Source organism: Aspergillus wentii (genome assembly GCF_001890725.1).
Source record: "Aspergillus wentii DTO 134E9 unplaced genomic scaffold ASPWEscaffold_1, whole genome shotgun sequence".
Taxonomy (NCBI): Eukaryota; Fungi; Ascomycota; class Eurotiomycetes; order Eurotiales; family Aspergillaceae; genus Aspergillus; species Aspergillus wentii.
Window position 1 is genome coordinate 1,853,947 of NW_024467832.1, and position 27,489 is coordinate 1,881,435.

Consider the following 27,489-nt stretch of genomic DNA (forward strand, 5'->3'; position numbering starts at 1 on the left):
TATTTACGGAGACTACTTGCTAGTTCTACACTACTACCAAGCCCATCGCACGTTTCCACTAAAAGAAGACCCCCCCAAGTGGCCCCAGTGAACAACGACCGAAAAGAAAAAGAAGAAAGCTGGCGGCACCAGAAGGTCATCGTCTGCGCGCCGGCTCCACAACGTGGCCTTCCCCGTCCCTTTGGCCGTGCGAAGAATATCGGTCGTTCTGGGTGGATACGGCTTGATGCCGATCTGAATTCAATATGAGGACGATAACTTGACAGTGTGACGGAACCCGGGGGGTAGAGTACCCAGGGAGATGACGCACCGTCTGTACAGGACTATCTACGGAGTCAACTACAGGGGGTATCTTTCCATCTCTGACTGTGACTGTTACCTCTTACTGACCTTTGGGATTAAGACAGGCAAGTGGACTACGGACTACTACGGATTACGGACGGACGGACATGACATGCATAACCCCCCTCTGACTATCGTGCGACAGTCAAACGCCATAGAGGGACAATACAATCTCTAGGCCATGGGGGGAAAGAGAGACACCAAGAAGGATCTGGCATGGCGTGGCGTTGTTGCTCCATAACAAGTGAGGCATCTTTCACCACATCCCTTACTCGGTCCACGAGTCGGACAAAGCAATTTACAGGGGCGGGGGGCAAAGGAAGGGAAAAAAAAAAAAGCCTCAAAATATCTTATTTGCCAATAGGCGGCCTCCTTGCTGAACTCTGCTTGTCGACCAGGGATTCTAGGGAGTCAGGGAGAAATATAACCCCAGTTTCAGGACATGGGATGATGATATGATGATGACTATTACCTGTTAGGCCAGAGGTCTAAAATGGCTTCAGATTAGCGAACAACAACGGTGGGAAGACTAAATGCTTCTAGAAGGTCAGGACGGTTCAGGGGCTGATGTCACCTCCTACATACGGCCGATGTAGGACATACGGTGTGGATGATGATGAAGATGAAGAGAAGGATGAAGATGCACCCCTGACCCTGGCAAGAGTGGACGGAGTTGGCGGAGTGGCAGTGTTCCACTTGCTCTCCTTTTCTTTTTCTTCCAGAAGGCCAGGAGATTGCGAGATCCGCATTTATCGAATAGCGTCAGGAATGATCCTCTCCCCACCAGCGACTACTGCCTGGCTAGTCCTAGTGGTGCACGCTAACGTTGGCACGCGATATCCGCTGCAGCCTCGTCCGACCTTCCGAAGGCTTCTAGAAGAATTCCACTGTCTGTGTCTGTGTGATGTGTCTGATGTACAGAATAGTATTATCTGAATGGCATTGTTATACGTATATACAGAGTACAAAGACCTCATAATAATTAATTGTTACTCCGTCAATGTATCTGCATTGTCTATCCCTGATTCAGTTCTCTCCACGCGTGGGTCCAGATGACAATATCTGCAGCTGCATCTACACATTCCCTGCATGAGATATTATGTCTCTACCATGTATAATAATTAATACAGAGACAAATATCTCACGATCGACACGGAATGATCTTCTGTCGACGCTATTCCGGACTATTTCCTAGCCACACCACTAAACAACGACACCACGGCATCTCAGCACATCAAGTGGTCCCGGTAGATCCAGCACGGAATGGAATCTTTCTGGAAGACGCGTAGAACTTTTCTCTCTCCCTTTTCCTTCCCTGAAATCCTGAATCCTTCCAAGGCTCCACAGGATGCAACGAAGAAGTTTCTGGCGTATTGCCTCTTCAGGAATGATTGTGGGTATTCTGTGTCTTTGCTCGGATATGAAAGATGGAGCCTTTTCACTGTGGATTACTGGATTGACTCGGATTGACTCGTGATGTCCCCGTTGCGAGAGAAAGTGTCTAGGAGAGAGAGAGAAAGAGGATCTGAGGATTTTCAACTTGAACCAAATCAGGGATTGACGAAATTCTCCCCTTGGGATCATCATCCGATTGACACTCCTACTTACGCACATCATCACAGCCGATGATGGATGGATATGGGGTAAACCTTGTGCGACTTGCGATCTGCATGAATATCCTGATTTTGATTTCTGATCACTGATTCTGGTCTGATATCATGGGATGAAGCTGAATTGGCATACATGTTTCATAACACAGACTGAATATCTGATACACCCGACAAGGATCTCAAACACTTTCTCTTATTGTTTCTGCAACACTCGAATTTTAGTCTGTCCAACAAGGCAAGACCCTTTCACAGCTTCATGTCCCTCCCCGCGAAGATCCGTCCATCATACGGTGATCATGCAGGTTTCATGCCGAAGTATAATGCAGTCCCGTCCTCACATGCTGTGTACTTGTGCATCCCTGAGGCTATCCCTGTTTGTCTGGTTTATGGGATCGTCTAGACTGACTACACCCCTCATAGCCTCACTTTAGGTTGACTTCAATATTCGGGCACATAGAATACAACTGTAGATTATGCTGATATGCTGTGCAGTGGATTAGATATGTGTATAACTGTATATTTGAAGCTATACGTCCCAAAATGGATGTACGTATCAACAGTCGGGTAGATATATAAAGCTTGGGTATAGATCTGGTCTAAACATCTTCATGCACGCTCGGGTTTCTTCAGTCGGATTCTGAATCAAATCAGGTCCATGCAGCTATTATTGAGATTAGAGATTATAATAAATTATGGATGTCGATTATGGATCGTGTTGTATAAGCTGTGGTCTGTTGGCTGTCACTCTGGTCGCATGTTGGCCTGTCTATATATTCCAAACAATACAGATCATGGCTATGATATTATAACAGATATATTCTGCAGTAGTCATCTATAATGTATAATATCAGAGATAATATCAAGCATTCTTATCCTATTTTACTCTATCTGCATGAACTGTATACAAAGTCTTGGCATGTTTGTTTCGCTTCATCAAATCTTCAATCTCCAACTTCAGCTTCACATCGCAGAGTCAACATTGACATTATCTGATTCGAACCCACAATTATACCAATTGATCATGATATTCTGATACTAGGTATTTATAATCAGATATTACCTTCGTCCCTTCCTATCTCCTGCTAACACGAACAAACAGACCTCTCAATCCCATCCTCATCAACATCAACACATCAACACAGGAAAATGCTTCGACCCTCCCTCCGACCGTCAACGGTCCATCGAACCCTCTCCCTCCTCACCTCCTCCCCAACCCGCCTCCATTCCACCTCCTCCGTCTCCGCAGATGAGCTCTCCCACTTCTCCGCCCTCGCCAGCAGCTGGTGGGATCCAATGGGCCCATCCCGAGTCCTCCATCTCATGAACCCGCTCCGTCACGACTTCATCGCATCCTGTCTCGCCGACGCCCCTCCCCTCCGTGACTCCGAGACAAACTCCTCCCCCGCAACCCTCCGCTACCTCGACGTCGGCTGCGGAGGCGGCATCTTCGCCGAGTCCCTCGCGCGAACCATCGCCCCAACCCCGTCCAGCTCCGCCGCAACACCCACCCGCGCCGCCTCAATTAATGCAATCGACCCTTCTACCACCCTCATCCAAATCGCCCGCGACCACGCCCGCATCGATCCAACCGTAAACGCTCACCTCCGCGACGGCAGATTCAACTACCAAAACCGTACCCTGGAAGACGTAGTCGCCAGCACCACTCCCACGCCCGAATCGGCGGCAAAAGAAGAAGCAAACTACGACGTCGTCACCCTCTTCGAAGTCCTCGAACACATTGATCCGTCTACTTCCTCCCCACTTTCTTTCCTCTCAAACTGTCTCCGTCTCCTCCGTCCGGGGGGCTGGTTAATCGGCTCGACCATCTCCCGCTCTTTCCCGTCTTTCCTCGTCAACCAGGTTATCGCGGAAGCACCTTGGCCGATTGGTGTCGTCCCGCGCGGAACTCACGAATGGAGCAAGTTCGTCAACGCAGATGAGGTCCAGGGTTGGGTGCAGGAGGGTCTGATGCGTATCCAGGATGGCGCTGCTCAAAAGGCCGGCCGTCAGGCGCTGGAAGGCATGAAGTGGAAGTGTACCGGTGTGATGTACTTCCCTGGTATTGGGTGGAAGATGGTGAATGGGTCGGAGGATTGGGGGAATTATTTCTGGGCTGTTAGGAGGGGGGTTTAAATCACTTTACCCGTCTTCTATATGTATTTCTAATCTTGGGGAGATGACTACGTTAATGTATATACTGTAGAAATAGACTGATACAATATCTTCAAATCGTTTATTCGTGGTATCTTTAAGCGTGTGTATTACCATTCGCCCAGCCAAACTAGAGTCAGCTATTTGCTACTCGAGATATTCGTGTCCAGTATCTTGCAGTTGATAGAGGACTATTAATGCCAGTTCCTTCTATATATGTAAGCAATGCCATAATGGCGTAGCTACCTCTTCCTCCCCTTTCCCTTCTTCTTCTTCGTCTCCGGTTCCGGAACACTGACAGTGCCCTGTACAATGTCCTCAGTCTGATCTTTCAATCTCTCCGATCCACTAATAAAGAAAGTAAGGTCGCGATTCTGCTCGGTCAAATCCGCATTCGAAACCCTAAGACCTTCAGCCTCAGAAGTAACATGCTCGATACGTTTCATAAGAGACTCATTCATCGTCTTTTCCTCGCGCCACTCTTTTTCCATCTTCCGCGCCATGGTCTCGAATTTCTCCGCCCGTTTCTCCGCACGGGTTTTGTCGCGGTCGAGACTGGGTATGGTCTCGTTGGCTAGTTTGTCGTATTGTGATTGGAGGCCCTTGAAGCTTGCCGTCATTTTCTCGACTGCTTCTTGGGCGGATGCTGCTGCGGCACTGGCTTGTGAGGCCTTGTCTGCGGCTCGCTCGACGATTTCTTCGTAATATGCGCGCTGGCTTTCCAGCTGGCTGGTTAGGAGATGCGTGTATTCCACGCTCATGTTTTCGAGCTTTTCGCGGGGAACCGCGTCAGACCAGTCTGGGGGGTCGAGGGCGCTGTTATCTGCTGCTGGGAGTTCCACGAGTTTTCCGTCGGTTTTGCTTTGGATGATGCGGTGGACGTATGCATCGCCTACATAGTCCCAGACGCGTTGTGTGGCGAGGTCCATGGCAAATGCGTGAGCGGTTTCTTTGTAGTGTGCAAAGGCATGTGCTCCGTCGTAACGACCACAGCCAACAGTTCCGCAAATGAGACACACCCAGAGGTTAAGTTCTGAGCGACAGACGGCACATTCAGCAGGTTCGTCTCCTCCAAAGGGGATGGCTTGACTGTTTCTACGGAAGTCATCCTGGGTGTATCGACAGACAGGACAGCCGCTTCCTTTCCATTTCTGCAGACATGTGCAATGGAAGACATGCTGACATATGATAGTCAGTAGACCGGTAGTCTCGTCCATGCGCTCCAGGCAAACAGGACAAGTCGGTAGCTCGATGAGAGCAGGCGTACGTGGTGCTAGGGGTTTTGTAGATAGAGTAGCGGAGGGAATGGTGCTCGACTGGCCTGCAGAAGATACAGCCACCCGCTGGGGGCTCGTCGCGGTGTGGGATGGTAAACGGGCACTTTGTTGAATAGCAGAGCCACTCGACTTTGTCCCAGGTTCGACAGCCTGAATCTCGACGGTTTTGACAAATACAACATGGCATGTTTCGGGCTTTCAAAGAGTCAGCATCGCTCAAAAAGGCAACAAGAAAGGAAGAAAAAGTTACTCACCTCCATACTGTTAAATACTTTACCATTCCACTCCTTCTGCCACTCCTTGGCCTTCCTCCCACTCCGAAACTTAATCAGAACCATATACCGATTCGCCCTGGCCGTCTTGATCATCCGGAAATGACTAACATCATCCATCGTCGCCTCACCAACAAATCCCAAAAAATCCGACGGCGAAAGATACGACGGCACAGCTAGAATGCATAACGTCGTGCAGTCACCATCCGGCTGCAACTGCAACGCAGACAATCCCTCCTCAACCCCACGCCCATCCTGCCTCGACCGACTAATATTATTATCCCCACCTAGCTGGTCACTCGGCTGTCTCGCGGCCGCCGAACCCTTCAGGTACGATGGGTACTCCTCATCAGTCAAGAACGGCGTCTCCTGAGCATCGCGGTAGAGATGGACGATTCCCCAAACGCTTTCCGACGTTGTCTGATCAAGCGGGATATATCGGCCCTTTGTCCGGAGACCACCCAGGATATCAGTCCCGATGCCCGTCGCGACAGGATTGTCCAAGAGATTTCTCCCGGCCACACGCTTCGATGAGGCTGTTGTGTCTGGCTCTGTTGCAACCATATCAATGCATTCAATGGACACCTTATCTAGCCTTGAATCGTTCTCGATGTCGGAGGCGCTTATCGGCGATCTCGTGTAGAGGTGTGGGGTAGCGGGATGGCCTGTAGGAGGGGCAGTAGACGCGGCTCCAGCGCTGCGAATACCGCTCGAAGAGCTCGATTGTAGGTTGTAGTTAGACGCGGCAGACAATTGGGTCTGGTCATGCGAGAGATGCCGTGCGCTTCGGCTCGTGGAAGTTGTTGTATGCGTTGGCCGCTTCTGGAACGGAAGTAGTGCTTCACATGCGGAGTCAAACGATAAAGAAGTGGGTGGTTCTTTGTCTAAGCCTTGGGTGGCACTTTGGAGACTTGACTGGGGACGAGCAAATAATTCGATTGCGAGGTGGTAGAAATATGAGGGCATCCCGGCCGATGCTCACATTGCTGAAGCTTGAACGTCTCTGAAATTCTTCTTTTCTTCAGGCGTGACTTGGCTCGACCCTTAGATCATAGATACAACTGTCGGTGGAACCAGGTCACGTGAAGCTGTGACTAGTCAAGCCACGAAGTGGCAAAACGGCCAGGAACCAGATATATGGACCTGGATACGAGGGAGTCATCGTTGGAGTCATCGTTGCCGTGTGGCAAAGTGGCGGAGTAAAAGATTCTGCAGCCTAGGCTCGGTGTTGAATAATGCGATACAGGCTACGAGCTACGAATGCGTACAGTCTGAAGTATGCGGAGTAAATTGCCAGCAATATCATCTGGTTCATTGATCATTGATAAAGGATAGAACTATGTAAGCACCATATGGTGATAGAAGAAAGGTATGCCCAGTTTAGCCGTAGCAGTAAAACCATCCAAACGCCATGCAGGTCATTCAACCCATAAGACGAGTCATAACAACAGCAAGAAAAAAGAAAGATATTAAATAAGAAGATCAATCTTAGTTACCGCCACGAAGACGAAGAACCAAGTGCAGAGTGCTCTCCTTCTGGATGTTGTAGTCAGAGAGCGTGCGCCCATCTTCCAGCTGCTTACCAGCGAAGATGAGACGCTGCTGATCCGGAGGAATGCCCTCCTTGTCTTGGATCTTGCTCTTCACGTTGTCGATTGTGTCTGAGCTCTCAACCTCCAATGTGATTGTCTTGCCAGTAAGGGTCTTGACGAAGATTTGCATACCACCACGGAGACGAAGGACAAGATGAAGGGTAGACTCTTTTTGGATGTTGTAGTCCGACAAGGTGCGTCCATCTTCCAACTGCTTTCCAGCGAAAATGAGACGTTGTTGGTCAGGAGGAATACCCTCCTTATCTTGAATCTTAGACTTCACGTTGTCGATCGTGTCGGACGATTCAACTTCCAAAGTAATTGTCTTTCCGGTGAGGGTCTTGACGAAGATCTGCATACCACCACGCAGACGCAGGACCAAGTGAAGGGTAGATTCCTTCTGGATGTTGTAGTCGGACAGAGTGCGGCCATCCTCCAGCTGCTTACCAGCAAAGATCAGACGCTGCTGGTCAGGAGGAATACCCTCCTTGTCCTGAATCTTAGACTTGACATTGTCGATAGTGTCGCTCGATTCGACCTCAAGGGTGATGGTCTTTCCAGTGAGGGTCTTGACGACTTGAAGACAGTTAGCATCTTATTATGTCATAGATATCCAAGTAGAAGAACTTACAAATCTGCATACCACCACGGAGACGAAGGACAAGGTGGAGGGTGGACTCCTTCTGGATGTTGTAGTCGGACAGAGTGCGGCCATCCTCCAGCTGCTTTCCAGCAAAAATCAAACGCTGCTGGTCCGGGGGAATGCCCTCCTTGTCCTGGATCTTGGACTTGACGTTGTCGATGGTGTCGCTGGACTCAACCTCAAGGGTGATGGTCTTGCCGGTGACTAGAGAAGAGAAACAAGTCAGTAAAAGTTCAGGTGGCGAGAGACCAGTGGTGGAAGAGAACTCACGAGTCTTGACGAAGATCTGCATGGTGACGACGGTGGTAAATCAAGCAGATAACAGTTTATTCAGAGTAAAACGTAGGAGAAGATAGAGAGAAGCAAAAAACGCTTTAGATGTTCTCACCAGAGGAGAGAGAGACAGAGTAGTCAAAAGAGAAGGATAAATGATGAGAAGATCGCAAGCGGGAGATGGAAGGAAGAGAGGCTTAAGTAGTCGAAAGAGGAGACAGATGAGGGGAGGAGGGAGGCGAAGCGCCTTAGTCAGAGAGGCAGCCTGTGACGAGATAGGCCGGATAACGTGATGCAAGGGAATCTGGACAGCGGTAAAACGGCCCAGAAGGGCAACTCTGGCTCATTCCTTCCCTTCTGGCCAGTCAGAGGCGCTTTCCCTTTTCTGTGCCTGCCCCTGGGGAAGCTGCTAGAAGCGTCGGTGATGAGTCAGTGACTCTCTCTTTCTGCCTAGCATTCACTGTTCTTTTTAAGGTATTTGATTTCTACTACATCTACTACTGCAAAGGAGCCTGAAGGTTGTTCTGAATGCTCGTCCATGAAGACGCGGATACGATGCCGTAGATACGACACCTTGGGGAGGGATCCGCGGCCTGGAGGACAAAAGACCGGCTCCGTCCTCACCCGCCACTGACGCCACCAGTGTATCTCTTTGCCCAATTCCGAGTGCAGAGGCTTTAAGTTTTATCTGGATTAACCTATTCTACCGGGTCTATTTACTTTCAATCACTCTTTCATAGAATCAGACAGATGGGGGTTTCCATGATGGCACTCTTGCTCTATCGACTGCGTCATGGGGGTGATTGATTGCTACAGCAATGACGTGTTGATACTAGCTAAGGACACTCTTATCGCCAAAAGAGGGGGGCCGCAGTGGAGTTGGACACCTCCTTTAAATAGGCAGGGCGGACGCTGATTTGATCAGGTGATCGTCGCATCCGGTTGACTCCACATACTAACTGGGCAACTTCAGCTTACCTTGGGGTAATGTCCACGGGTACCTCGGGCGGTATGGCTGCGGTTATTGCATATCTGTTCTCATCGAAAGCAAATCGACTGATCGATCGTCCAGGGACAGGATTGAGAAAAAGAAAAGATACCATGTTCGGAGGTTATTCTTCTTTCTTAGTTCGTACAGGAATGTTGTTATTGCAGTCGACTGGTTGCACCGACAAACTTGGTGCCGCTGATCAGTCTAGTCAGTTGCCTTGACCGATGGTCTACCCGACTTCACCAACACTACTACCAAGCGGCTCATGTATGTCATTCATAATCAATGCGTCAATAGTTTGATATAATTGGGTAATAGCCATCCTCTGATGACAAAAAAAAGGAGGCGAAGGTCCAAACTTGAGATGTCAGAAAGAGAGACGTTGAGTTGTTGAATGGCAACATTCACCGCTCAAGTGGCATTGCTGCGTTCGACCCGTTCGTTTGGGTTTACTCGGCCGGGCATCTTTCTATGTACGGACTACGGAGAACTGAACTCCATAGGAAGGGCAGTTAGAAGCACTGTCGGTTTCAGATCATACATACGGCGCAAATCATCGCGGGAAAACACCCTCATTCAAATCATGATTGATTGGCATATAAATATAATATTCAGATTCTGTTCAAATTGCAGTAAGTCTGGAAGCCAAAACAAATAGACAGACTGTTCAGCATGGCTTGCAGCCACGCTTTTATGAGATAGACAGGGCTCTCCGAGCCCAGGCCCCTACTGGGAGGCCATCTGAGATGTCCCGAATATTCAACAAGAACGCTCGACACGAACAAGGCAATAAAAAGAATAAACTGGAAGGAGAAAAAAGAAAAAGGACTAAAACGCGCTAAGTCAAGGACACAAAATGCACAAATGCAGCGTGGAGTAAGAACTGGTCTTTTCTCCAACACACGTCGACAACTCAGTTGCGCCCACTGTTTTTGCTGCCAAACATCTCGTGACCATACAAAATCATGACGTTCGTGATCCTCATCATCGCTATTTGTAAATACTGTGCGAGAGAAAGGTATACCACTGAGAAGAGAAAAAAAGAAAAAGAAATCGATCAGGCGAGAAAACAAGAATTGCTATAGGCTAGTAGAAACTTGAGGGAAAGAAAAAAGGCATTGCCAAAGAGAGAAACGCAGAAACAGAGTTTCATCAAGAAACAAGACGATAAAAGTATTTCAAAGAGTGATAGAACCCGCTATTCATTGATGGCAAGTCTCATAATCATAAATTGTCGTCATGTAGGTTCGTGTCGTGCTGATGCCGTCATCTTCAACAGGAAAAGAAAAACCGTAAAACATTTGTGTTCGGAGCACGTGTAATGAACCTTCATCCTCATTTGTTGTTGTCGTTTAGTTTGCGCGAATAACAAGTCTCGAGATAAATTTGTTGGATAGACAGTCAAAGTCGTTGCGGTCGAATTTGGAGTTGGAACGGCCACGGAGGTAGCTCTCTGGAGGGATATTAGTACTGTTCGTACAAAACACAGCTATAATTATTCCATACCGTATTCAGTAACGTGGCGGCGGACCTCAGTCATGGCGTTGCAAACGTCCGGGTTCGAATTGAGCAAGTGGTGGTGTTTTTGCGTCTCCCAGTCAGTGAATGCGGGAAGCTTTTGCGAAATAGCCTGGAACAAGCCAACAATGACACCGACAGGAGTCGTCTCCATATCGTTGCAGAACTTATCCACTGCAGCAGCATCCTGGAAAAAGTTAGCAGCCATTCCAAGCCCCAAGGTATCTTCAATACTCACCGGTGTACGGTAGTGGCAGTCGAACTGCATCTCTTCCCACACCGCCAACAGAATGCAAGCCAGCATGAAGATAGTCGGCCAGTTCTTGAGCTTCTCTCCGCTGTAGACGCTAGAGTAGAGACTCGAAAGCTCCTCCAAAACATCCTTTTGCAACTCTCGCCACATGTTTGCCATAGCACACTTGATCTGGAAGTTGATCATGACCGGGGCCATTGTCTTGCCGTTGAATTTCGACGAAGCATCCTGGATCGTACCCAAAAAGCTTTCCTCCTCACCGATTCCTTCCACCATTGTGACATGCAGTGTCAGGTTGTAGGCGATGATGAGTTTCAGGGCTTTGCGAATCACAGGCAGCTTAGTACGGAAATAATACCGGAAAGCGGTCTTGAGCATCTGCGTCAAGAACGGGGTGCCCTCGAAGTAGTCATCGACAAACTTTTCAAAGGTGCCGTTACCATCGATATGGCGGTCAAGGTAGTCGGACAGCATGGCGTGCGAAATGCCCTCCATTCCAGCAGACAGTTTAGCGGTTTCCACCTCGTACTGAGTTGGCTCTCGGTGCATAGTTTCCACCCAGTCGATACTGAAGCACTGTTCATCCCGCACGTAGACCTCGCGGGCATTGATGGGGAGGATGTGGCCATAGCCATGGGTGATAAAGAGAGTCTTTTCCTGCTCCGAGAAACCCTTGATGTTGCCAACCGAGAATCCGAGGCTAATGTGACGCTCATAGTCCGCCTTCCAGTCCTTCATAAAGTAGCCAATCTCCTTGATGTCAATTCTGGTGCAAGGAACCTGCCATAATCTAGCGTGAGAGGGCTGGCATCCGGCGCAGGGCTCGCCTTTGTCACACTTTTTTAACTGTCAGTATCAACCCAGTCTATTCAGGGACAGAAATGTTCTTACAGTCTTCTTCAAAAACTTGCAACGGAGGCATGCCCTCAACTTCCGGATTTCACTAGCCTGCTTCCGCTGATCCGGCTTGAGCGGACCCTTGCGCTTTCCAACCCGCTTTTCTGTCTCTGGCTTTCCACTCTGCGACTGCTTGCGAACCTTTGTCTCTGCGTTCTTGGCAGCGATAGGGCTCTTCCGCGAAGGTTTTCTGCTCGGGGGCGAGGCCGATGAAGACTGCGATCCCGCGGATCGAGTAGGCGAAGAAGACTTCTTGATCGGGACAGGAATCGGCCGCACGATGGCTACGGGGCTCACGGCCGTTGGTGACCGCGAGCCATGCGAGGTGTGATCGTAGGAAACGCGTCGGTTCATCGCACTGCTGAACGGAGACTCCAGATTGGTTTCCGATGTGGGCGAGTTGATCGGGTTGGAGATCTCGACGAAGCTGCCATAGGAGGTGGAGTAGGAGGATTCTGACAGACTCCTGTCATGAAGCGTCTGGTTAGGGTTGATAAATATACCTTGCTCTGGGTACGAGAAATCCAGAGAGCTGCGGGGCTCGATGGTATTCCAGCCATTGTCGCTACTAGAGCTGGTCAGCGATCGGACTTCGAGATAGGTGTCCGTCGGCGAGCTGCTATCAATCACGTTCTGCGGCGCAGGATACGAAGACATGTCCGGAAGCCCGTCGGGAAAAGTCATCAGGTCCTGGTAGGGAAACGGCACCATATCAACCGGAGGTGCAGGGAGAGGCATGTAGGGACTCTCAAGAAGACCGGTGCTCATCTGTCCCTGGGATCCAGACATCAGATCCACGGGAGACGATTGGATGGGCATTCCGTAACTTGAGGTTGTATATTGGGGAGCGGACGAGGGGTCTTCTTGAGGATATTGGAGGTGGGGTTGTAAGTGGTGGAAGTGCCAGTCGACCATGAGGTTAGGATCATGAGCTGCTACCGACTGTTCGTAGGCGTGACCGCTGGTTTGTAAAGGCGAGATATCGCGTCCTCCATCTGATGTCCGCTGGGGATTTTGGTCCACCGCCACGGGCCATGACTGAGGCTGGAGGTAGCCCCTCGAGTCATAATCCAGGCCGATGAGGCCGTCACTAGATATATCAACATTCGACATGACTTGTTTTCAACAAATTCAACTATTTACTGAGAGGAAGAAGAGAATCAAAAAAAAAAAAGAAAAAAGACACAAAGGGAAAAAACAAAAGGAAAAAAAAGAACAGGTAGTACAAAATAATGAAATAAAATATAGAATGAATAAAAAAAAAAAAGAAATATAAAAAAAAAAAAGTCCCAGAGAAATGGCAATGAAGCCTGAGGAACAGAAAAAAATCGGGAGAGTAGTCGCAGCAGCGGCAGCAGCAGCAGCAGCAAGCAAAAAGGGCTGCTCCAAATCCGGGGGACCAGAGAGAGAAGAAAGGCGAGAGGAAGCGGTGGAGGGGAAGCACAAAGCAGCGGTGAGCAGCCAGCGCTGCGATACGCTAGGGGATCCTGGGCCGGAAGTGGGGGCTGGGCGGGGCAGTCATCCGTCGAGGCGCTCCCACCAGTCAGCGACGGCAATTGGGACAGATAATGCCACGCCAGTGGGAAGACAGTGGCGCAATTGCCAGGCTACTGTATCTCATGGTGGACAGGTCCCATGATGCTTCCGTTCCGATCTCCGTCGATTTGTTGTCATTGACATTTACAGATGTTGTGAGAGTAAAGAGTATTTGTATTTGTATACTCTGTGCATATTGATTGATATCCATATTGATATTGATATTGATATTATATTGAATGGAACCATGGTTATCACGGGAATATGGAAACATGGATAGACCTCGGGACGGAGATCAGTGGAATCCGGCTCAACGATCGATGAGAGCGTGGCAATAACCCTTCCTCTCTCGGACAGACCCCGCCATGGCCATTCCACGACCTGTGCAGAACAACACCAAACTGAACAAGAACAAGTTGCCAAGTTGAAGAGAAGGAGAAAAAAAGGACCCTGCTCGGCCACCAATTCCTCACTAAAGGACAATAGTCGAAGAATAATCAACTCGATGCTCAATCGCTGCAACACACATGTTTCGGTTCGTTGGCATCTATGCTTACAGTAATTTGGGTGGCTGACTGACGACGACCTCAAGTCTATCCAGATTCGGAACTGCCGATCCACCTCATGGCCCATATGATGGACAGCATGTGCGATTTGTCTTTGGGTTCATTTGCTCAATTCGTTTAAATATCGATTTAAGATGATGACAACTGTCTTAGGTCCGACAGAGATCGACCATCATCCTTCGCCTTGCTCTTTAGACTTTCCCATCCGGGATTCCAATAATAGCCAGGGAAAACGAGCGACTAGTGGGGATAAGACCACTCTTTCCAGGGATCGAGAAGGGACAAAGATTGATAGATCAAATATGAACTCTCAACGAGTCAACAAAACCTGCAAGATCGCAGGGTCATGACAAGAAGAACGGGGTGCATCCTCCACGGGCCTCTGCAAAAAGAGTTTCCCGGCTCAGGGTATTTTGGCATGTTATCAAGCAAGGACGCTCCGGTTGCATATGAAATCAAATTCCACTCCCTTCCTCTGTCCCTCTGTCCGGCTGTGGTGGAACGCACGACAACCTCATGCTGCATCTGGACTTGACCATCACGCAGGAGCCGTGCCTATCACCACTTGGTTTGGGTTCTGACTCGCAGCCTCGCCACGCCAGCGACTTACAAGCAATGCACTACCAACACATCAACTGCATCGACAGTAGTCTCGTTTATCGATTGTGGATTGCGGTTAATGTGCTTTGTTAGCAACTAGCTTAGGAGGCAACCCAATGCAACTTATGCAAGCCATCGTGTAGTCTGGTCTGGTGGCTCTGGTGTGATTATTGATTCGAAACGCCCCAACCTCTGGAAAAATGCCGTTCCCCTTCTATCAGTATTAATCTAGCATTGACTGTCACATTCCTCTGCTGATAACTTATGTAAAATGTCTGCTCGTGGGCAGACAGTATATGCCGCCCCTCATCACGGCCATCGGGAAAGAGTGAAGATCTATCTAGGATCTGCAACGGCAGAAGCCTAACCAGAGTTCACTCGATCAACATCCAGCATCATTCAAGGTTTTATTATTTTTTGCCTGCGGATGCGGAGATATGGAGTAAGTAAAAGTGTAAATACTGGGTAGACTCGTAAAGACTATCGTCTTGTTTGTCATTGGAATCCCCAACAAGATGATCATGAGGTCCCTGTTTTGGAACCCGATCTTACCCGTGTGAGATATACATAACTGCGCACACTGAATAATATGCGTCTGTACAAGTGTGTGATATCCCATGTAATATCCTATATCAAACCTACTAACATTACGGAGTAAAAGAACCAGTTTTTAGCCAGATAATTCACCGCAAATTTAGAACAGACTTTTGGACGTGTGGAGGGGGACTCGTGCAGGTCATTACAGTAGGAACCGTGTTATATCCAATGCTGTCCATATGCCGCTTCATGCCCATTTAAACACATACATTCATGTTGGATAATTTGAAACAAAGCAGACAATTATAGCCATCTGCTCGATTTGCTAACAGTGACGATAGGAAGTTGAAAATATGGACATGATGACTAACAGTACTTTTGCGCCTTTGGCTTCTCAAGTGGGATGTTGACAAAGGCCCACCGACCGACGGCGGGGAAGAACAATGGGTTCAGAAATCCCAGTTGACGAGGGGAGAACAATACTACCAGACGGTATTGATCGATCGCTCTACATTGGAAGAGAAACAGAGTAGGAATAAGAAAGAAAGAAATATAAAAGCTATATTTCCGAGAGAGAGTTCCATGCCTGTCGTCGCAGCATCAGGGAAACAGCGTCGAAAAGTCCGTTTTCCAACTTCATCATCACCAGCAACCGCCAACCAGTCAGAGACACCAGGGCAAAAGACTGCTACTAGGCCCAAATTGCAGGCCAAAAACCGCTCCTCCACCTCGTCTGCTCCCAAAGGCCGTTCAACATCCCAGCAGAGCGGAAAAATGAGCGCCAGCCAAGCGCATCCTGGGGTTCCGGTTCTTTTCACGGAGCCGCCTCTGATCCATGACCCGCTCACTACAGAGACATCGAATCTCCAAAGCGAGACGGCAGAAAAGTGTGTGCCTTTCCTGAAAGGTATTCATGGCTCGCAAAAGGGCCCGTTTAATGAACATGGAGTGCCTGCGCTTCTACGTGATGACCATATCGAGTATCTGTATGATTCTCTAGAGGACTATCCTGCCGGTTTTGTCGGTATCGATGCGAGTCGTCCTTGGATGGTCTACTGGGCTTTGGCTGGGCTGTCGTTACTAGGGGAAGGTGTCAGTAAGTTCCGCCAACGGTAAGTCATTTCCTGCTGTCTTGATGACATACCACGCCCCTATCATGACTCGTGATTGGGTTCTAAAGATTTCAGCATCCTTACCACATTCACCCCTATGCAAAACCCCACCGGTGGGTTTGGAGGAGGTCATGGCCAGATGTCTCATTGTGCGTCCAGCTATGCTGCCGTGCTTTCCCTCGCCATGGTCGGTGGCGATGAGATTTTTAGCCTGATCGATCGAAAAGCAATGTGAGTTGTATCCATCAGTCACCCCTAAAATAGGCGCCTGTAATCTAACATAGCTTAGGTGGAACTGGCTTGGAAGGTTGAAGCAACGTGACGGGGGCTTTAGGATCTGCGAAGGTGGGGAAGAAGACGTGCGGTAATCATCTCCTTTCTGTTATGAGTGATTTCTCTTACTGAGTGCCAATTCAGAGGCGCCTATTGTGCAATGGTGATCATATCCCTCCTCGACCTGCCACTTACATTACCCCCTGAAGCCGAAGCCCGACGATACGGGCTAGAATCATTCGCGAGTGGTCTGCCCGAGTATCTATCACGATGTGAGCAACAACAGGCTTTGAGCTACTGCACACGATATAGCTGACCCAATGCAGGCCAGACATTTGAGGGCGGTATCTCCGGCAGTCCCGGAGCAGAGGCGCATGGTGCTTATGCTTTCTGCGCTCTGGCGTGTCTATGCATTTTAGACCGGCCTGAAGTGACCTTGCCTAGGTAAGAAGCTGCATGGGTCGTTTTCTTGTCTGCATAATCGCCTCTTTTTCTTTGCTAAGACCAAGACTGATAGGTATATGAATTTCCCGCTACTCCTATCCTGGCTTTCCGCTCGACAGTATGCTCCCGAGGGAGGGTTTGCAGGGAGAACCAATAAACTGGTGGATGGATGTTACAGTCACTGGGTGGGAGGCTGCTGGCCACTGATCCAGTCGGCACTGGATGGCATCCAGTCAGCTGCAGCTCCTAACCGGACATCTGCTGGTAGCCTTTACAACCGGGAAGGCTTGACAAGATATATCCTTGCATGTTGCCAGAACAAGAACGGGGGGCTTCGTGATAAACCCGGAAAGTATGTTGTCATCCCCATCGCTTCTGATTGAACAAATTCTTCCCGACTTTGATACTGACAAATTTAAGACACCCAGATTCATACCACACATGCTATACTTTAACGGGCTTGAGCACAACTCAGCACCACCACTACCACACTGACACCAGCACCACTTCCAAGGAAACTTTCGCCTCAGCCTTTTCATGGAAATATTCTCCAATCCCTGCTACCGACGATAACGAATCGGATGCCAGCGTGTTTGACGAGAAGGACCGAGTTACGGCCATCCACCCTCTTTTTGTCATCCCCCACAAGGCTGCGGAAGACATCCGCGCTTGGTTCGAAAAGAAGCCATTGGAAGCATAGAATAGGAGCTGGAGCTGGGGCTGGAGAAAAAAGGCAAAAGGTGACCCAAGTAGATTTTGCTTGTACAGTATGTGGTTGGCTAGTAGCTGTAGCTAATGCGGCACATAGCTATTGCTCATGAGTTGAGCTTGATTGCAGGCCATGATAGCATCACATCACGTACCCCGCGACAGCCACGAGGGCTTGTTAAAAACGAGTCTGGATGTCAGCAATTCGATTGTGTTACTTGTTCAATCAAGGCATGATCATATCGTAAGATCTTGATTGATTGATTGATTGATTGATTGATTATTTTCAACTCCGAGTCTCCTCGGAGTAATCCTAGATTGTATGACTATGACGTGCAATACTGCAATTGCCCTGCATTATGGAAGTTGACTGTAGTTTATTCCCATAGTCAACACTCAATGACGATTATCTTCACCGAGTAGCTAGAAAAGCGGTCTCTAAAGTTATACCTATTTTTTGGCCTAATTTAAGGATAAATAAAAATAAAAAAGGGGGTCGGGAGATAAGAAAAAAAGAAAAGAAAAAGAGAGAGAGAGAAAAGCCCCTCTCGTCCATTGCGAATTCACGTCATCCACCAAAAGACATTTCGATCAGCTCTGCTTCAATTCAAATCATTTCAATTCATCCCAGGAGGGGTTATCTGCAACCTTGTCATCATCTCTCTCCCTCATTCTCATCATCTTCCTTTCTCATCTTTCCGTCCATGACAGCCCGTGCTAGTCCACGGCCTGGTTGACGATTGATTTTCCCATCTTTCCCCACCTGGAACAAACGCGACACCAAAAAAACTGCCAACTCATCAGTGCATCCGATGCCTGTCACTCCGAAATATTATGGAGCCGTCGTGAAAATCAGCAAGGCTGGGCCAATTGTGATCCCCGTCCCCTCAGTTCCAGGGCCAGAACAGCCAACAACCCCCCCGTTCCGGCCGTTTGACCCGGTTGATGATTCAATTTCGACACGGCTGGGGATGATCTGTGATGAGATGCTGAAAATGGGATACTCAGTGGGATATTCAATGGGTTGGTGATAATTCAGTAGTCAATACAGACTGCAGACTACAGACTCTGCTCCTGTCAACCCGACGAAGCGGTCAATTGTTCTCGGAAAGATTACCGATGATGATCATGATCGTCTGAGCATGGACTCAAGAATGTTGTTATTCTTATCACTACGGAGTCGCTAACTGACTTGACGGCTTCATAAATAGTTACATGCATACAAGCAACCATATAGTCAGTCTCAGTATGGCCTCTGCCCTGGGTTTCAGCCGGGCGCTTCTGCCATCTGCGCGACACGAACCCCTCGTTACGACTTTGCCAACTGCATGAGGTTGGTGGGGTTGTCTTTTGCCATCGTTTATTCCCAGCATCTACCATTCGACTCTTTCTGTCCGGCTGCGGGGTTTCAGACCCTCTTTCTGCCCTTTTTCTGCCAGAATCAATCCATACAAACTGCGCCTGGGAAATAATCATCATCATCCATCCATGCCCAGAAAAAACTGCAGTGGACTAGCCCGTGGATCATGATTTGCTCGGAGACTCATCCTGATTCCTGAGCAACAGGTCAATCTTTGCCGCCTGGATCGGCGCCGAATGGATTAATGGATTACACCGTGGCAGCGTCTGTCTTGACCAGGAAGGCCTTTGGATCTTTCCAGCTCGGATCACTGGCAGCGAGATATGCCAGCGCAGCAGCTGGTCGACCATGCCAAAACGTTAATTGACAAGAAAGACAGACACACAAGAAAAAGTATGGAGATTTCTCTGGCGCCTCATTGCTCAATTTGGCCCATCTCGGCCAACGCTGGTGGAGAAATCACCACTCTTGCTACTCTTCACGACCGTTTTTTTTCTTCTCTTTCTTTCTGATCCCTTTTTGCTTTCGAGGGAATGAAACTGGCCCCACCCGTTTATTATTATTTAATTATTTTAATTATTATTATTATTATTATAGCATGTCAATATTCGCCGTTCTTTTCTTTTTCCCTTCCTCCCCTCCTTGCCTCCTGTACTATTAACGGTGTGAGTGTGTGTGGCATGTTGTCCTCCAGCCGCTAGTTCCAACGTTTCCTTCTTTCCTCCAGTTTTTCTTCGTCCCTGATTCCAATTGATCTATATACTGAAAGGTCGTCTATCGTGGGGTTTGGATCACACACCCCCCGGCAAAAAAATCAAATCAATCCCATTTGATTGATGACAGACGCGGCTGTTGGGCACCAACAAACAAACAGCACACTTCACATAGGGCTTGTTCGATGCCTTTTGGGTGATTGCCAGGATTCTGTGCAGAGTCTACAGATCCGAGGCACCGAATACTGAGCCGATACTTGCTGCAACCATACCTCCCATTGGGCATCCACTTGTTCTCACGATGTACTATATCCTCTACCTTGCGAGTATGTAATCTTTTGTTTGTTCTCTCCCTTCATGATGCCTTGATGGGTTGCTCCGATTGGAGAAAGAAGCGGTCTGGTCTTTTGTTTTGGGACCCTGCAAGCCGTTTGACTATGGTGTGCTTCATGTGTTGTTTTATCTATACCCTCTGTGATTTGCGAGCGTTTATCTCGGGGAATTTCGAATACCTATCGCCAGATATCTAGATCCAAATCGTGCAGTGTCCAATAACATATGTGTACAGGTCTCTGCCAGCGCCGCAAGTGGCCGAACCCGTCATATGAGCCATACGCAGCCTCATCCGGGTATACGTGCATTGTCCGTGTAAACAACCGCGAGTACCAGACGGATGCCATTTGTGAATCCGAGACCCTTGCCCGCGAGAATGCCGCCATGCGCGCCTACCTGATCTGCCGCAACTTCTCCGTCAACGACGGCATGTACCCAGCCGGCCATGACCATGGCGGCGTCGTGCAGGGCATTCCGGTGGCCATTGGCACTGGACGAAAGGGCCGTTACGGCGATGATACCGACACCTCCACCAGCGGAGAGAGCCGCAGCGGAGGAAGCAGCCCTGAGAGTTACGAGGGGGGCCGCCTCAGCCGGGATCGAAACGCTGCTGGTCCTTCCAGAGCTCTTGCGTTTGGTACTCGAGGATTGTAATCTGCAATCTTTGAAAGGTTGCGAGGTATACTCGACTGTCTAGGGAGAACATCAACGAGCGAAAAGAAAAAGAAAAGAACAAAGACAAGGGGAAAGATTATGACGTTACGACTTATGACCTGACATTGAATATCCGATAGATCGAAAAATGGTATTTGTACCGAGGAAGCGTGTCTCCCCCTGATGATGATTATGATTGTCGATTAGCGATTCGATTTCTGATTCCATAGATGGATGTGGATGATGTTGTGTTTTTCTTCTTCTTCTGCTTGATTATGACAGACTGTTTGATGTGCATGATAGCGATAATTCAGGTCATTATTTATCCTATTAAACCTTTTTCTCAATTCTTCTTGATGCTGTGCTGTTGACGACTCGTGAGCAGGATCTAATGCATGATCCTAGTGCTTATCACCACGTGATAGAACTAACCAGGATAGAAGACATTCTTTCATCAATTTCCATCCATTGCCAGGATTCTTCGTCTGGATTTAAATACCATCAACATACATTCCAACATCATATCCAATGTCACCAATAACCGATCGAAGCATGTTTGCACCAATTGCATCATGTTTGTCCTGTTTGTCCAACTACCCATAATGACGTAGGAGGTCCCCATCATTCCAAGAACAGGACAGAAGAAGGAGAAAGCTACACTGCCACAGTCGTCGTCGTGTCGCAGCCCCATACGCTTGTTTACATAGTATTACGCTCCTTACAGCTCACAGCTTGCCACCAAGAGCCTGGACAATGTGTACCGGGTTTATGATTCCTTTTAATCCTGGATTGATTGAGGGTTAAACGACACTACAACTTCACAAGATCAATTTACCTAGCTACTATATACAGAGTCCTATACGCGGGTATACGAGAATGCGACCCCTTATTCGAGCCCAGCTGGGCGTATCGGCATCAGCCCGGATACGTTTTTTCGGGACAGTCAGGTCTTATAATTCGGTTGTGTCGAGGTTGGCGTTTGGAGGGTTGGGGGTGAATGCGTTGGCGATTGGACGGAGGAGCTTTCATCAATTGAATGGGTATGCAAAGAGTGGGAATGCCAATGGAAGGCAGCATGGCGAAAAGTATCTGGAACGGCTCGAGGTGAAGGATGGAAGGAAACAGAAGGAAGGAAAGGAGACGTCGGATGCTATGGATCAGGGTAGGTAGATTGAAATTGAAGAAGATTCAATTGAAAGGTTGGCTAATGGGTGGCAGGCAAATTGTTGACGACGCCATCGAGACTTTTTAAACTTTTGATACCCTTGACTACTATTGCTCATGATCCGCATCATAAAGGTATGTACTCTGTTTCGTTTCAGGGAGTTGGGGAGATGCTAACTATATTGTTCTAGACGTAGAACCGATAGCGATGCTGGTCCACCCCCAACAACCCCTCTCATATCTCGAACGGCTCATTCAATCCGAAATCCCTCCAATAGAAGGAAAAGATGGGGAATTCCGACCGCCCGTGGTGTCGTTTATTGCCCTCCAACTGGAAGACGACTCCATCAGACCCAAACGGCCACTGTACGAAGAGACCGACGCCGAAGTACGCAGGGTAGCGGAAGGAGGCGAAGGCGGCGCAGGGCTGGCCAGGGAGCGACGAGCCGACGAGGAAGAGGCGGAAACGTACAGCTACCTGCGACGGTCCGAGCCCGGGGACAGAAGCAAAGAGAAGCGATTCGTGCGATGGTCGCAGTCGACGGAAGTAGGCGACTTTATCCGGGATGCCGCTCGAGGACGGGAATTCATCGTGACCATTGAAGGGGCGCCAGCAGGGCTGGGCCAGATCCGAGTGGCGGTTCCGTCCTTTGAGGAGCGGACGTATTTTCTGCGGATGCGGCTGAGGAAGATTTCGCAGAGGATTCAGAGAATTGCGGATATCAAGCATGAGTGTGATGCCTTGGCTCACCGTGGCGCCCAACGGGTGGCGATTGGGGGGTTTGGGGTCCTTGCATCCTGGTGGTTTCTGGTGTACAAACTGACCTTCGAGACTGATCTGGGATGGGACACGATGGAACCAGTGACGTACCTGGCCAGTTTGTCGACGTTCATGGGAGGTTACCTCTGGTTTCTCTACCACAACCGCGAAATCTCGTATCGATCGGCGTTGGATTTCACGATCAATGCGCGACAGAAGAAGCTTTACACGGCCAAGGGGGTGGACTTGCATTTGTGGGAGTCTCTGATTGTCGAAGGCAACGCACTACGGAAGGAGATTAAAGGAATTGCGGCCGAGTACGACGTGGACTGGGATGAGAGAGCGGACGAGCAAGATGAACGGGTGACCGAGGCATTAAAGCAAGAACGACATCAAAAAAACGGATCTAAACATGAGGAGGGCAAAGCTAAAGATGCCAATGATGATTGAACATTATAACAAATTCCAAGATGCACTACTGCGATTTCCACCCTCGATATCCTTCAGAGCGTCCCATTCCGCACGGGGTCATAGAATTCCTTCTTGGCCTGTGTATCGTCCGTCGTCTGTTTTGGCCGTTTTGGATCCTGGCCTGCAACATGTCAACCACTGTACCACAATGGCACATACACAAGGATTGCATACCTGAATGATGATTCTCATGGTCCTCCCCTTTTCTTCGATTCCGATTGTTGCGCACATCCCTGGACCGAAAGACGCTGTACAGCAGCCAACCCGCAACCCAATTCGGGCCGTGCTCACCACTGGTGTTACCGCGGTTAAAGAGCGGACGGGTGAGCGGGCCAGCATTTTGCCAGATTTCCTGGATGCCCCAGCGCTGTCGTTCGGGGCGAATGTGGTGCCAGAAGAAGGGAGGTCGGGTGTTGGGGTCGTATCTTAGGTTGTCGGTGAGATCGGAGGTATCTTGGTTCATGCGGTTGTAGACCATGATGGCTTCATCCTGTATTAATTAGCATTAGCATGTATAGTATGATATATAAATGTAGAATAGACATACTCTCATGGCACGATATAACTGTTCATGCTGAGGATTGTGAGAATTTAGCCCTAAGGCATGCATAAACTCCTCTTTGGAGACTCGAGGTCCTACAGCCGGCATGGTCAATCAAATCAAATCAAGTATCCAAAACTCGAAAGTCAAAGAAAGTAATCAAGAAGAGTGCCCTGCAAAACAAAAACAACCAGACAAAGGAAGACCGAAGCACACTTTATACCAACCCATCCAGCCAACAACGAGCTCGACAAGAACGAAATGGCCAGACCATGTAGCACAATACCCGCCTCGAAGGTTACTTACTTCTCTATGCAGGACCGTTGGGATGGCAAACATGATTGATTGTTGCGGTTAGCTGATCTTGGATGTTTTTTTGGATTGCTTGGGTTGTATGGAAGTGAGGGGATGGAATGTTGCATGGACTGAGAGTACAATATGATATTATGGTAGGAAGGATGGTTGAGGTAAACAGAATGTTGTCTGTTTGGTGGTTGTCGGCTGTTTGCTATATGTATGCGATGGATGGATCATGGCGTTTACATACCGTACATACTACTGTAAGTACATTCTTGTATACAAGAATCAATTCCTATTAAGATACCTATTCATAATTATCCCGTTTATTCCAGCCAGCCAGCCATCCTGTCAGTTGTCAGTCTGCAGAACCAACTCCCGTTCCAAACCCGCCTGCTGTGCAACGCTGTCTACAGCCGGAAAAGTTGCATCGCCAATAAACCCCCTGGTCCAAAGTAGAGTATTTTGCTTCGTTTGCAGTACTTTGTACTTACTCTGTACCTGTTGTTGTACTCTGTGTAGGTTGTGTCTGTCGAATACCCCTGAAGAACCACACACAAGATATCCATCCAATGTCATTTTCATTGTCATCCTGACATTGTCACTGTCATCCTCAGGTGTTGCAGCAGTTGTGCAAGGTCTGCGTTGTTCAAGCCCATCAGGATAGAAAAGTGAGGCTGGTTGCACATGCACATACATATGCTAGCAGGATCATTCAGTTTGTCGTGATTTGCTTTTTTGTGTTGCCGTTTGCCCGGGTGGGTTGACCCACCCTCATCTTACCCTTATTCCTTATTTCTTAAGCTGGATGGTCTTATGTTGATATGTGTATGTATGCTGGAGATTCATTGTCCTGGAACTGGAATAATTCTCTCGAGAACCGAACTCGGTCTCTCTCAGACATGAAACGCTTACCAATAAACACGCCAGAAGGGAATATGCATGCATGGCTGGAACAACAAAGCTCTAAGTGAGAAACAGCAATAAAAGAGAAAAATGAAAAAAAGATATGAAAAAAAAAAAAAAAAAAATAAAAGATAAAAGAAAAGCAACGCATACCATCTACCGCATATCACAAAACTTTGTCCATACAAGTTACCACGACAATCATGGCAAAATCTCAATGTGAGTATGCATGGCAGACATGACAGGCAGATGACAGGCAGATGAAGATTTTGGAGTTCGAAATGCTATCCATCCTGCGCCAAGTATGCGTGTTTTGGTCGAATCAAACTTCCCCTCACTTGTGGTATATCCAGATGATAAAATTCATGATCTAACTTGCTTCGCGTTATCGGACAGGATTTAGGATTCCTCATCGTAGTACCTGCGGAGGAACTTCTCGACCTCGTCGTAGTCCTTCCTGGCTTGTTCCAGTATCTTCTTGATGTGGTCCAGGGAGGTTTTCTTATTGGGCTCGTCCGCTGTGCCAGTCTCGTCCTTGCCGGCTCCACAGTGCTGGATCTTCTCGCATGCGTCCTTGACCTTGATTAATCCCAAAGTTGCTGACGAGCCCTTGAGGAAATGTCCGAGCGAAGAGAGGTCGGGGAGGTTTTCCGTTTTTCTAGAGAGTCAGCATCAGCTGCCCAAGGACAGAAAAAGGATCACTTACAATGCCTCGTCCATCTTTTCAAAAGTGTTTTCGGCCTGTTCAAAGAATCCAAAGACAATACCCTGGCTAAAATCCCGGTCGTCGTCATCATCGTCCATTTCTAGAATTTGCTCAAAGGTCGACTGGTCAATGCTGTCTGCCATATCGGAAAGCTTGGGGGGCTTGGTGGAGGTTTCCTTGGGCTACCAGATTGGTCAATGTCGAGTTCAAATGACTTTCAACGTGATTCAGCCACATACTGGGTCATTGACCACCTTGGTTGTAGTAGTAGGGGCCATGGTGAAATGTGATGTGAGAATAAGAGAGGTGGGGGAATAAGTCGTAGGCAGCGAAAGCCTTTTAGATCGTAGTCAAAAGATACAACTCTTTTTCGACTTGACGGTCGATGGGTATCACAGGTAGATTTTAAGGATTCCTCTTTTTAGGTCCTGCGTATCCAAATGCAGCCGTAGAACGCTTTACACTGATCTGTTGTCTCGAGTCCAAGTCAGTTTTGGGTTTTCACGACAAGAGAAAGATAGTAAAAAAAAAAAAAAAAAAGGCAAGTTACGGCAATATCAAATCCGGGGAGAGAGAGTCAAGGGTGGACGATATTGCCCTACTGGACATTACGAGGTTAGGACAGGGAGGGGACAGACAACCGGGATGAGATAGAGGATAGTGTATAATAACAGGGCAAAACAGATCTTGAAGGGTTGGTGATCACGAGATGAGGGGGGAAAAGACAAACAAGACAAAACAGAGGGGAGAGGATAGACAAACCCAGGGAGAGAGTCAGGTGTTGTGACAAGTGAAGAGAATGAGGCTGGAGAGGGGCTATAGGGAGGGAGAAGAGAGAAAAGAAGGGAAGATTGAATCACACAGAAAGCCACTGGGTCCACCGGGGGGGAAAAGGAAAACCAACGTGGATTTGGGGTCGGGATAGGAGGGGTAGAAGGAGAGAAGTGGGATACCTTTTTGAAATCTTTTCACTAACGAGTTGGGTATATGGAAGAATGGAAGAGGTGAAGGACGATCAGAGAAAAGAATTGGCAATAAAGGCTGAGTGGGGGATTTGTCGGTCTTTTTTTTTTTTTTTTTTTTTTTCCCTTTTCCCTTTTTCCTTTTTTAGTCCTTTTCCAGCCCTTTTTTTTTCTTTCTAATTCTCTAATATTTTTATTAACCGTTCAGCGCGCGAGTCGAGAATGGCTAAAAGTGGGAGGGAAAAAAAAAAAAAAAAAAAAGAGGGGCTTTTGGAGGAGAGAAAATGACTGGAAGAACGACGAAGAAGAGGAAAAGAGAGAGAAAGTGGGCTGTCCTGAGTGGGGAATTTCGTCACTTCAGTTCTTAAGAGTACATACACAGTAATGCTACATAGTGTTCTCTGACTTTCTCTTATTTATCTCTTCTATTCCTCCTCTCTTGTTCTCTTTCTCGTGATCGAATTCAACCGATGACGGGTTCATGTGGAGAAGGAGAAATGGATTAGGATTATCCTCCATACACCATCGACATTGCATTATATCCATGATCAATTTTATTTTTGTTTTATATCCATTTTTATAGTATATTTTATGTATATTCTTATCTTAATCTTTATATAATTTTGCATTCTATCTATATTCTATTCTATTCTTATGTTATGACCGACCGCTGACGTAGTATCCTCCAACCCGTCGATCCACAAAAGACATCATCGCTCAGATGATGGAACAACTGCAGCTGCACACGTGGGAAGCGTGTCATTCCCATCATCATCATCTTTCATTCTCTCTGCTTTCTTTTCTTCTCATCATCATCAAGGTTACACATCCAATGGGACACCACTCATTGCAGCCATCCTGGTCTGCTACTAGACTGCCACCATGACCGGTAGCGTCAAGCTAAATCCGACCCTGTTGACATCACCCCAAAAGAAAACCTCACCGGGATGACGACGGACTGCTGGTTTGTTTGGTAACAGAGCAGTTCTGGGCCTGCAGAGACCCTCCATTTTTAGTTTTTCTCTCA

The 27,489-nt window shown here is 48.2% G+C and overlaps 11 protein-coding genes across 11 annotated transcripts; 5 read left to right on the forward strand and 6 right to left on the reverse strand.

The window, feature by feature from the left end:
* Positions 1 to 2,908: 2,908 nt before the first annotated feature.
* On the forward strand, positions 2,909 to 4,215 carry ASPWEDRAFT_228051 (3-demethylubiquinone-9 3-methyltransferase). Its single transcript, XM_040832388.1, has 2 exons — positions 2,909 to 2,991; positions 3,052 to 4,215. The coding sequence occupies exon 2, from the start codon at positions 3,099 to 3,101 to the stop codon at positions 4,083 to 4,085; it is 987 nt and encodes a 328-aa protein (XP_040694370.1). The 5' UTR covers positions 2,909 to 2,991; positions 3,052 to 3,098; the 3' UTR covers positions 4,086 to 4,215.
* Positions 4,216 to 4,345: 130 nt separating this feature from the next.
* ASPWEDRAFT_22855 (putative RING and UBP finger domain protein) lies at positions 4,346 to 6,618 on the reverse strand (the record flags this gene model as incomplete). Its single annotated transcript, XM_040832404.1, has 2 exons — positions 4,346 to 5,575; positions 5,635 to 6,618. The coding sequence occupies 2 exons, from the start codon at positions 6,616 to 6,618 to the stop codon at positions 4,346 to 4,348; spliced, it is 2,214 nt and encodes a 737-aa protein (XP_040694371.1).
* A 522-nt stretch (positions 6,619 to 7,140) lies between these two features.
* On the reverse strand, positions 7,141 to 8,179 carry ASPWEDRAFT_47475 (ubiquitin family protein; the record flags this gene model as incomplete). Its single annotated transcript, XM_040836972.1, has 3 exons — positions 7,141 to 7,820; positions 7,876 to 8,091; positions 8,158 to 8,179. 3 exons carry the CDS (start codon positions 8,177 to 8,179, stop codon positions 7,141 to 7,143), a joined length of 918 nt encoding a protein of 305 aa, XP_040694372.1.
* A 2,324-nt stretch (positions 8,180 to 10,503) lies between these two features.
* ASPWEDRAFT_100896 (Zn(II)2Cys6 transcription factor domain-containing protein) lies at positions 10,504 to 12,932 on the reverse strand (the record flags this gene model as incomplete). Its single annotated transcript, XM_040827339.1, has 4 exons — positions 10,504 to 10,604; positions 10,658 to 10,856; positions 10,908 to 11,759; positions 11,814 to 12,932. 4 exons carry the CDS (start codon positions 12,930 to 12,932, stop codon positions 10,504 to 10,506), a joined length of 2,271 nt encoding a protein of 756 aa, XP_040694373.1.
* A 2,708-nt stretch (positions 12,933 to 15,640) lies between these two features.
* On the forward strand, positions 15,641 to 17,587 carry ASPWEDRAFT_47477 (CAAX farnesyltransferase subunit beta RAM1; the record flags this gene model as incomplete). Its single annotated transcript, XM_040836973.1, has 7 exons — positions 15,641 to 16,170; positions 16,246 to 16,401; positions 16,460 to 16,534; positions 16,588 to 16,715; positions 16,770 to 16,887; positions 16,961 to 17,239; positions 17,308 to 17,587. The coding sequence occupies 7 exons, from the start codon at positions 15,641 to 15,643 to the stop codon at positions 17,585 to 17,587; spliced, it is 1,566 nt and encodes a 521-aa protein (XP_040694374.1).
* Positions 17,588 to 19,908: 2,321 nt separating this feature from the next.
* Positions 19,909 to 20,316, forward strand: ASPWEDRAFT_145670 (uncharacterized protein). Its single transcript, XM_040829491.1, has one exon. It carries the CDS (start codon positions 20,037 to 20,039, stop codon positions 20,196 to 20,198), a length of 162 nt encoding a protein of 53 aa, XP_040694375.1. The 5' UTR covers positions 19,909 to 20,036; the 3' UTR covers positions 20,199 to 20,316.
* On the forward strand, positions 20,227 to 20,655 carry ASPWEDRAFT_166765 (uncharacterized protein; the record flags this gene model as incomplete). Its single annotated transcript, XM_040830045.1, has 1 exon — positions 20,227 to 20,655. The coding sequence occupies one exon, from the start codon at positions 20,227 to 20,229 to the stop codon at positions 20,653 to 20,655; it is 429 nt and encodes a 142-aa protein (XP_040694376.1).
* Positions 20,656 to 21,531: 876 nt separating this feature from the next.
* On the forward strand, positions 21,532 to 23,029 carry ASPWEDRAFT_22860 (uncharacterized protein; the record flags this gene model as incomplete). Its single annotated transcript, XM_040832405.1, has 3 exons — positions 21,532 to 21,817; positions 21,874 to 21,954; positions 22,011 to 23,029. The coding sequence occupies 3 exons, from the start codon at positions 21,532 to 21,534 to the stop codon at positions 23,027 to 23,029; spliced, it is 1,386 nt and encodes a 461-aa protein (XP_040694377.1).
* Positions 23,030 to 23,082: 53 nt separating this feature from the next.
* ASPWEDRAFT_166767 (uncharacterized protein) lies at positions 23,083 to 23,699 on the reverse strand (the record flags this gene model as incomplete). The annotated part of the gene is made up of 3 exons (XM_040830046.1): positions 23,083 to 23,171; positions 23,225 to 23,540; positions 23,598 to 23,699. The coding sequence occupies 3 exons, from the start codon at positions 23,697 to 23,699 to the stop codon at positions 23,083 to 23,085; spliced, it is 507 nt and encodes a 168-aa protein (XP_040694378.1).
* A 930-nt stretch (positions 23,700 to 24,629) lies between these two features.
* Positions 24,630 to 25,110, reverse strand: ASPWEDRAFT_228130 (uncharacterized protein). Its single transcript, XM_040832391.1, has one exon. The coding sequence runs from the start codon at positions 24,943 to 24,945 to the stop codon at positions 24,703 to 24,705; it is 243 nt and encodes an 80-aa protein (XP_040694379.1). The 5' UTR covers positions 24,946 to 25,110; the 3' UTR covers positions 24,630 to 24,702.
* Positions 25,111 to 25,193: 83 nt separating this feature from the next.
* ASPWEDRAFT_99233 (Hpt domain-containing protein) lies at positions 25,194 to 25,652 on the reverse strand (the record flags this gene model as incomplete). The annotated part of the gene is made up of 2 exons (XM_040839648.1): positions 25,194 to 25,452; positions 25,501 to 25,652. Coding segments are annotated over 2 exons (411 nt in total), but the record flags the coding sequence as incomplete, so codon positions are not given.
* Positions 25,653 to 27,489: the final 1,837 nt, after the last annotated feature.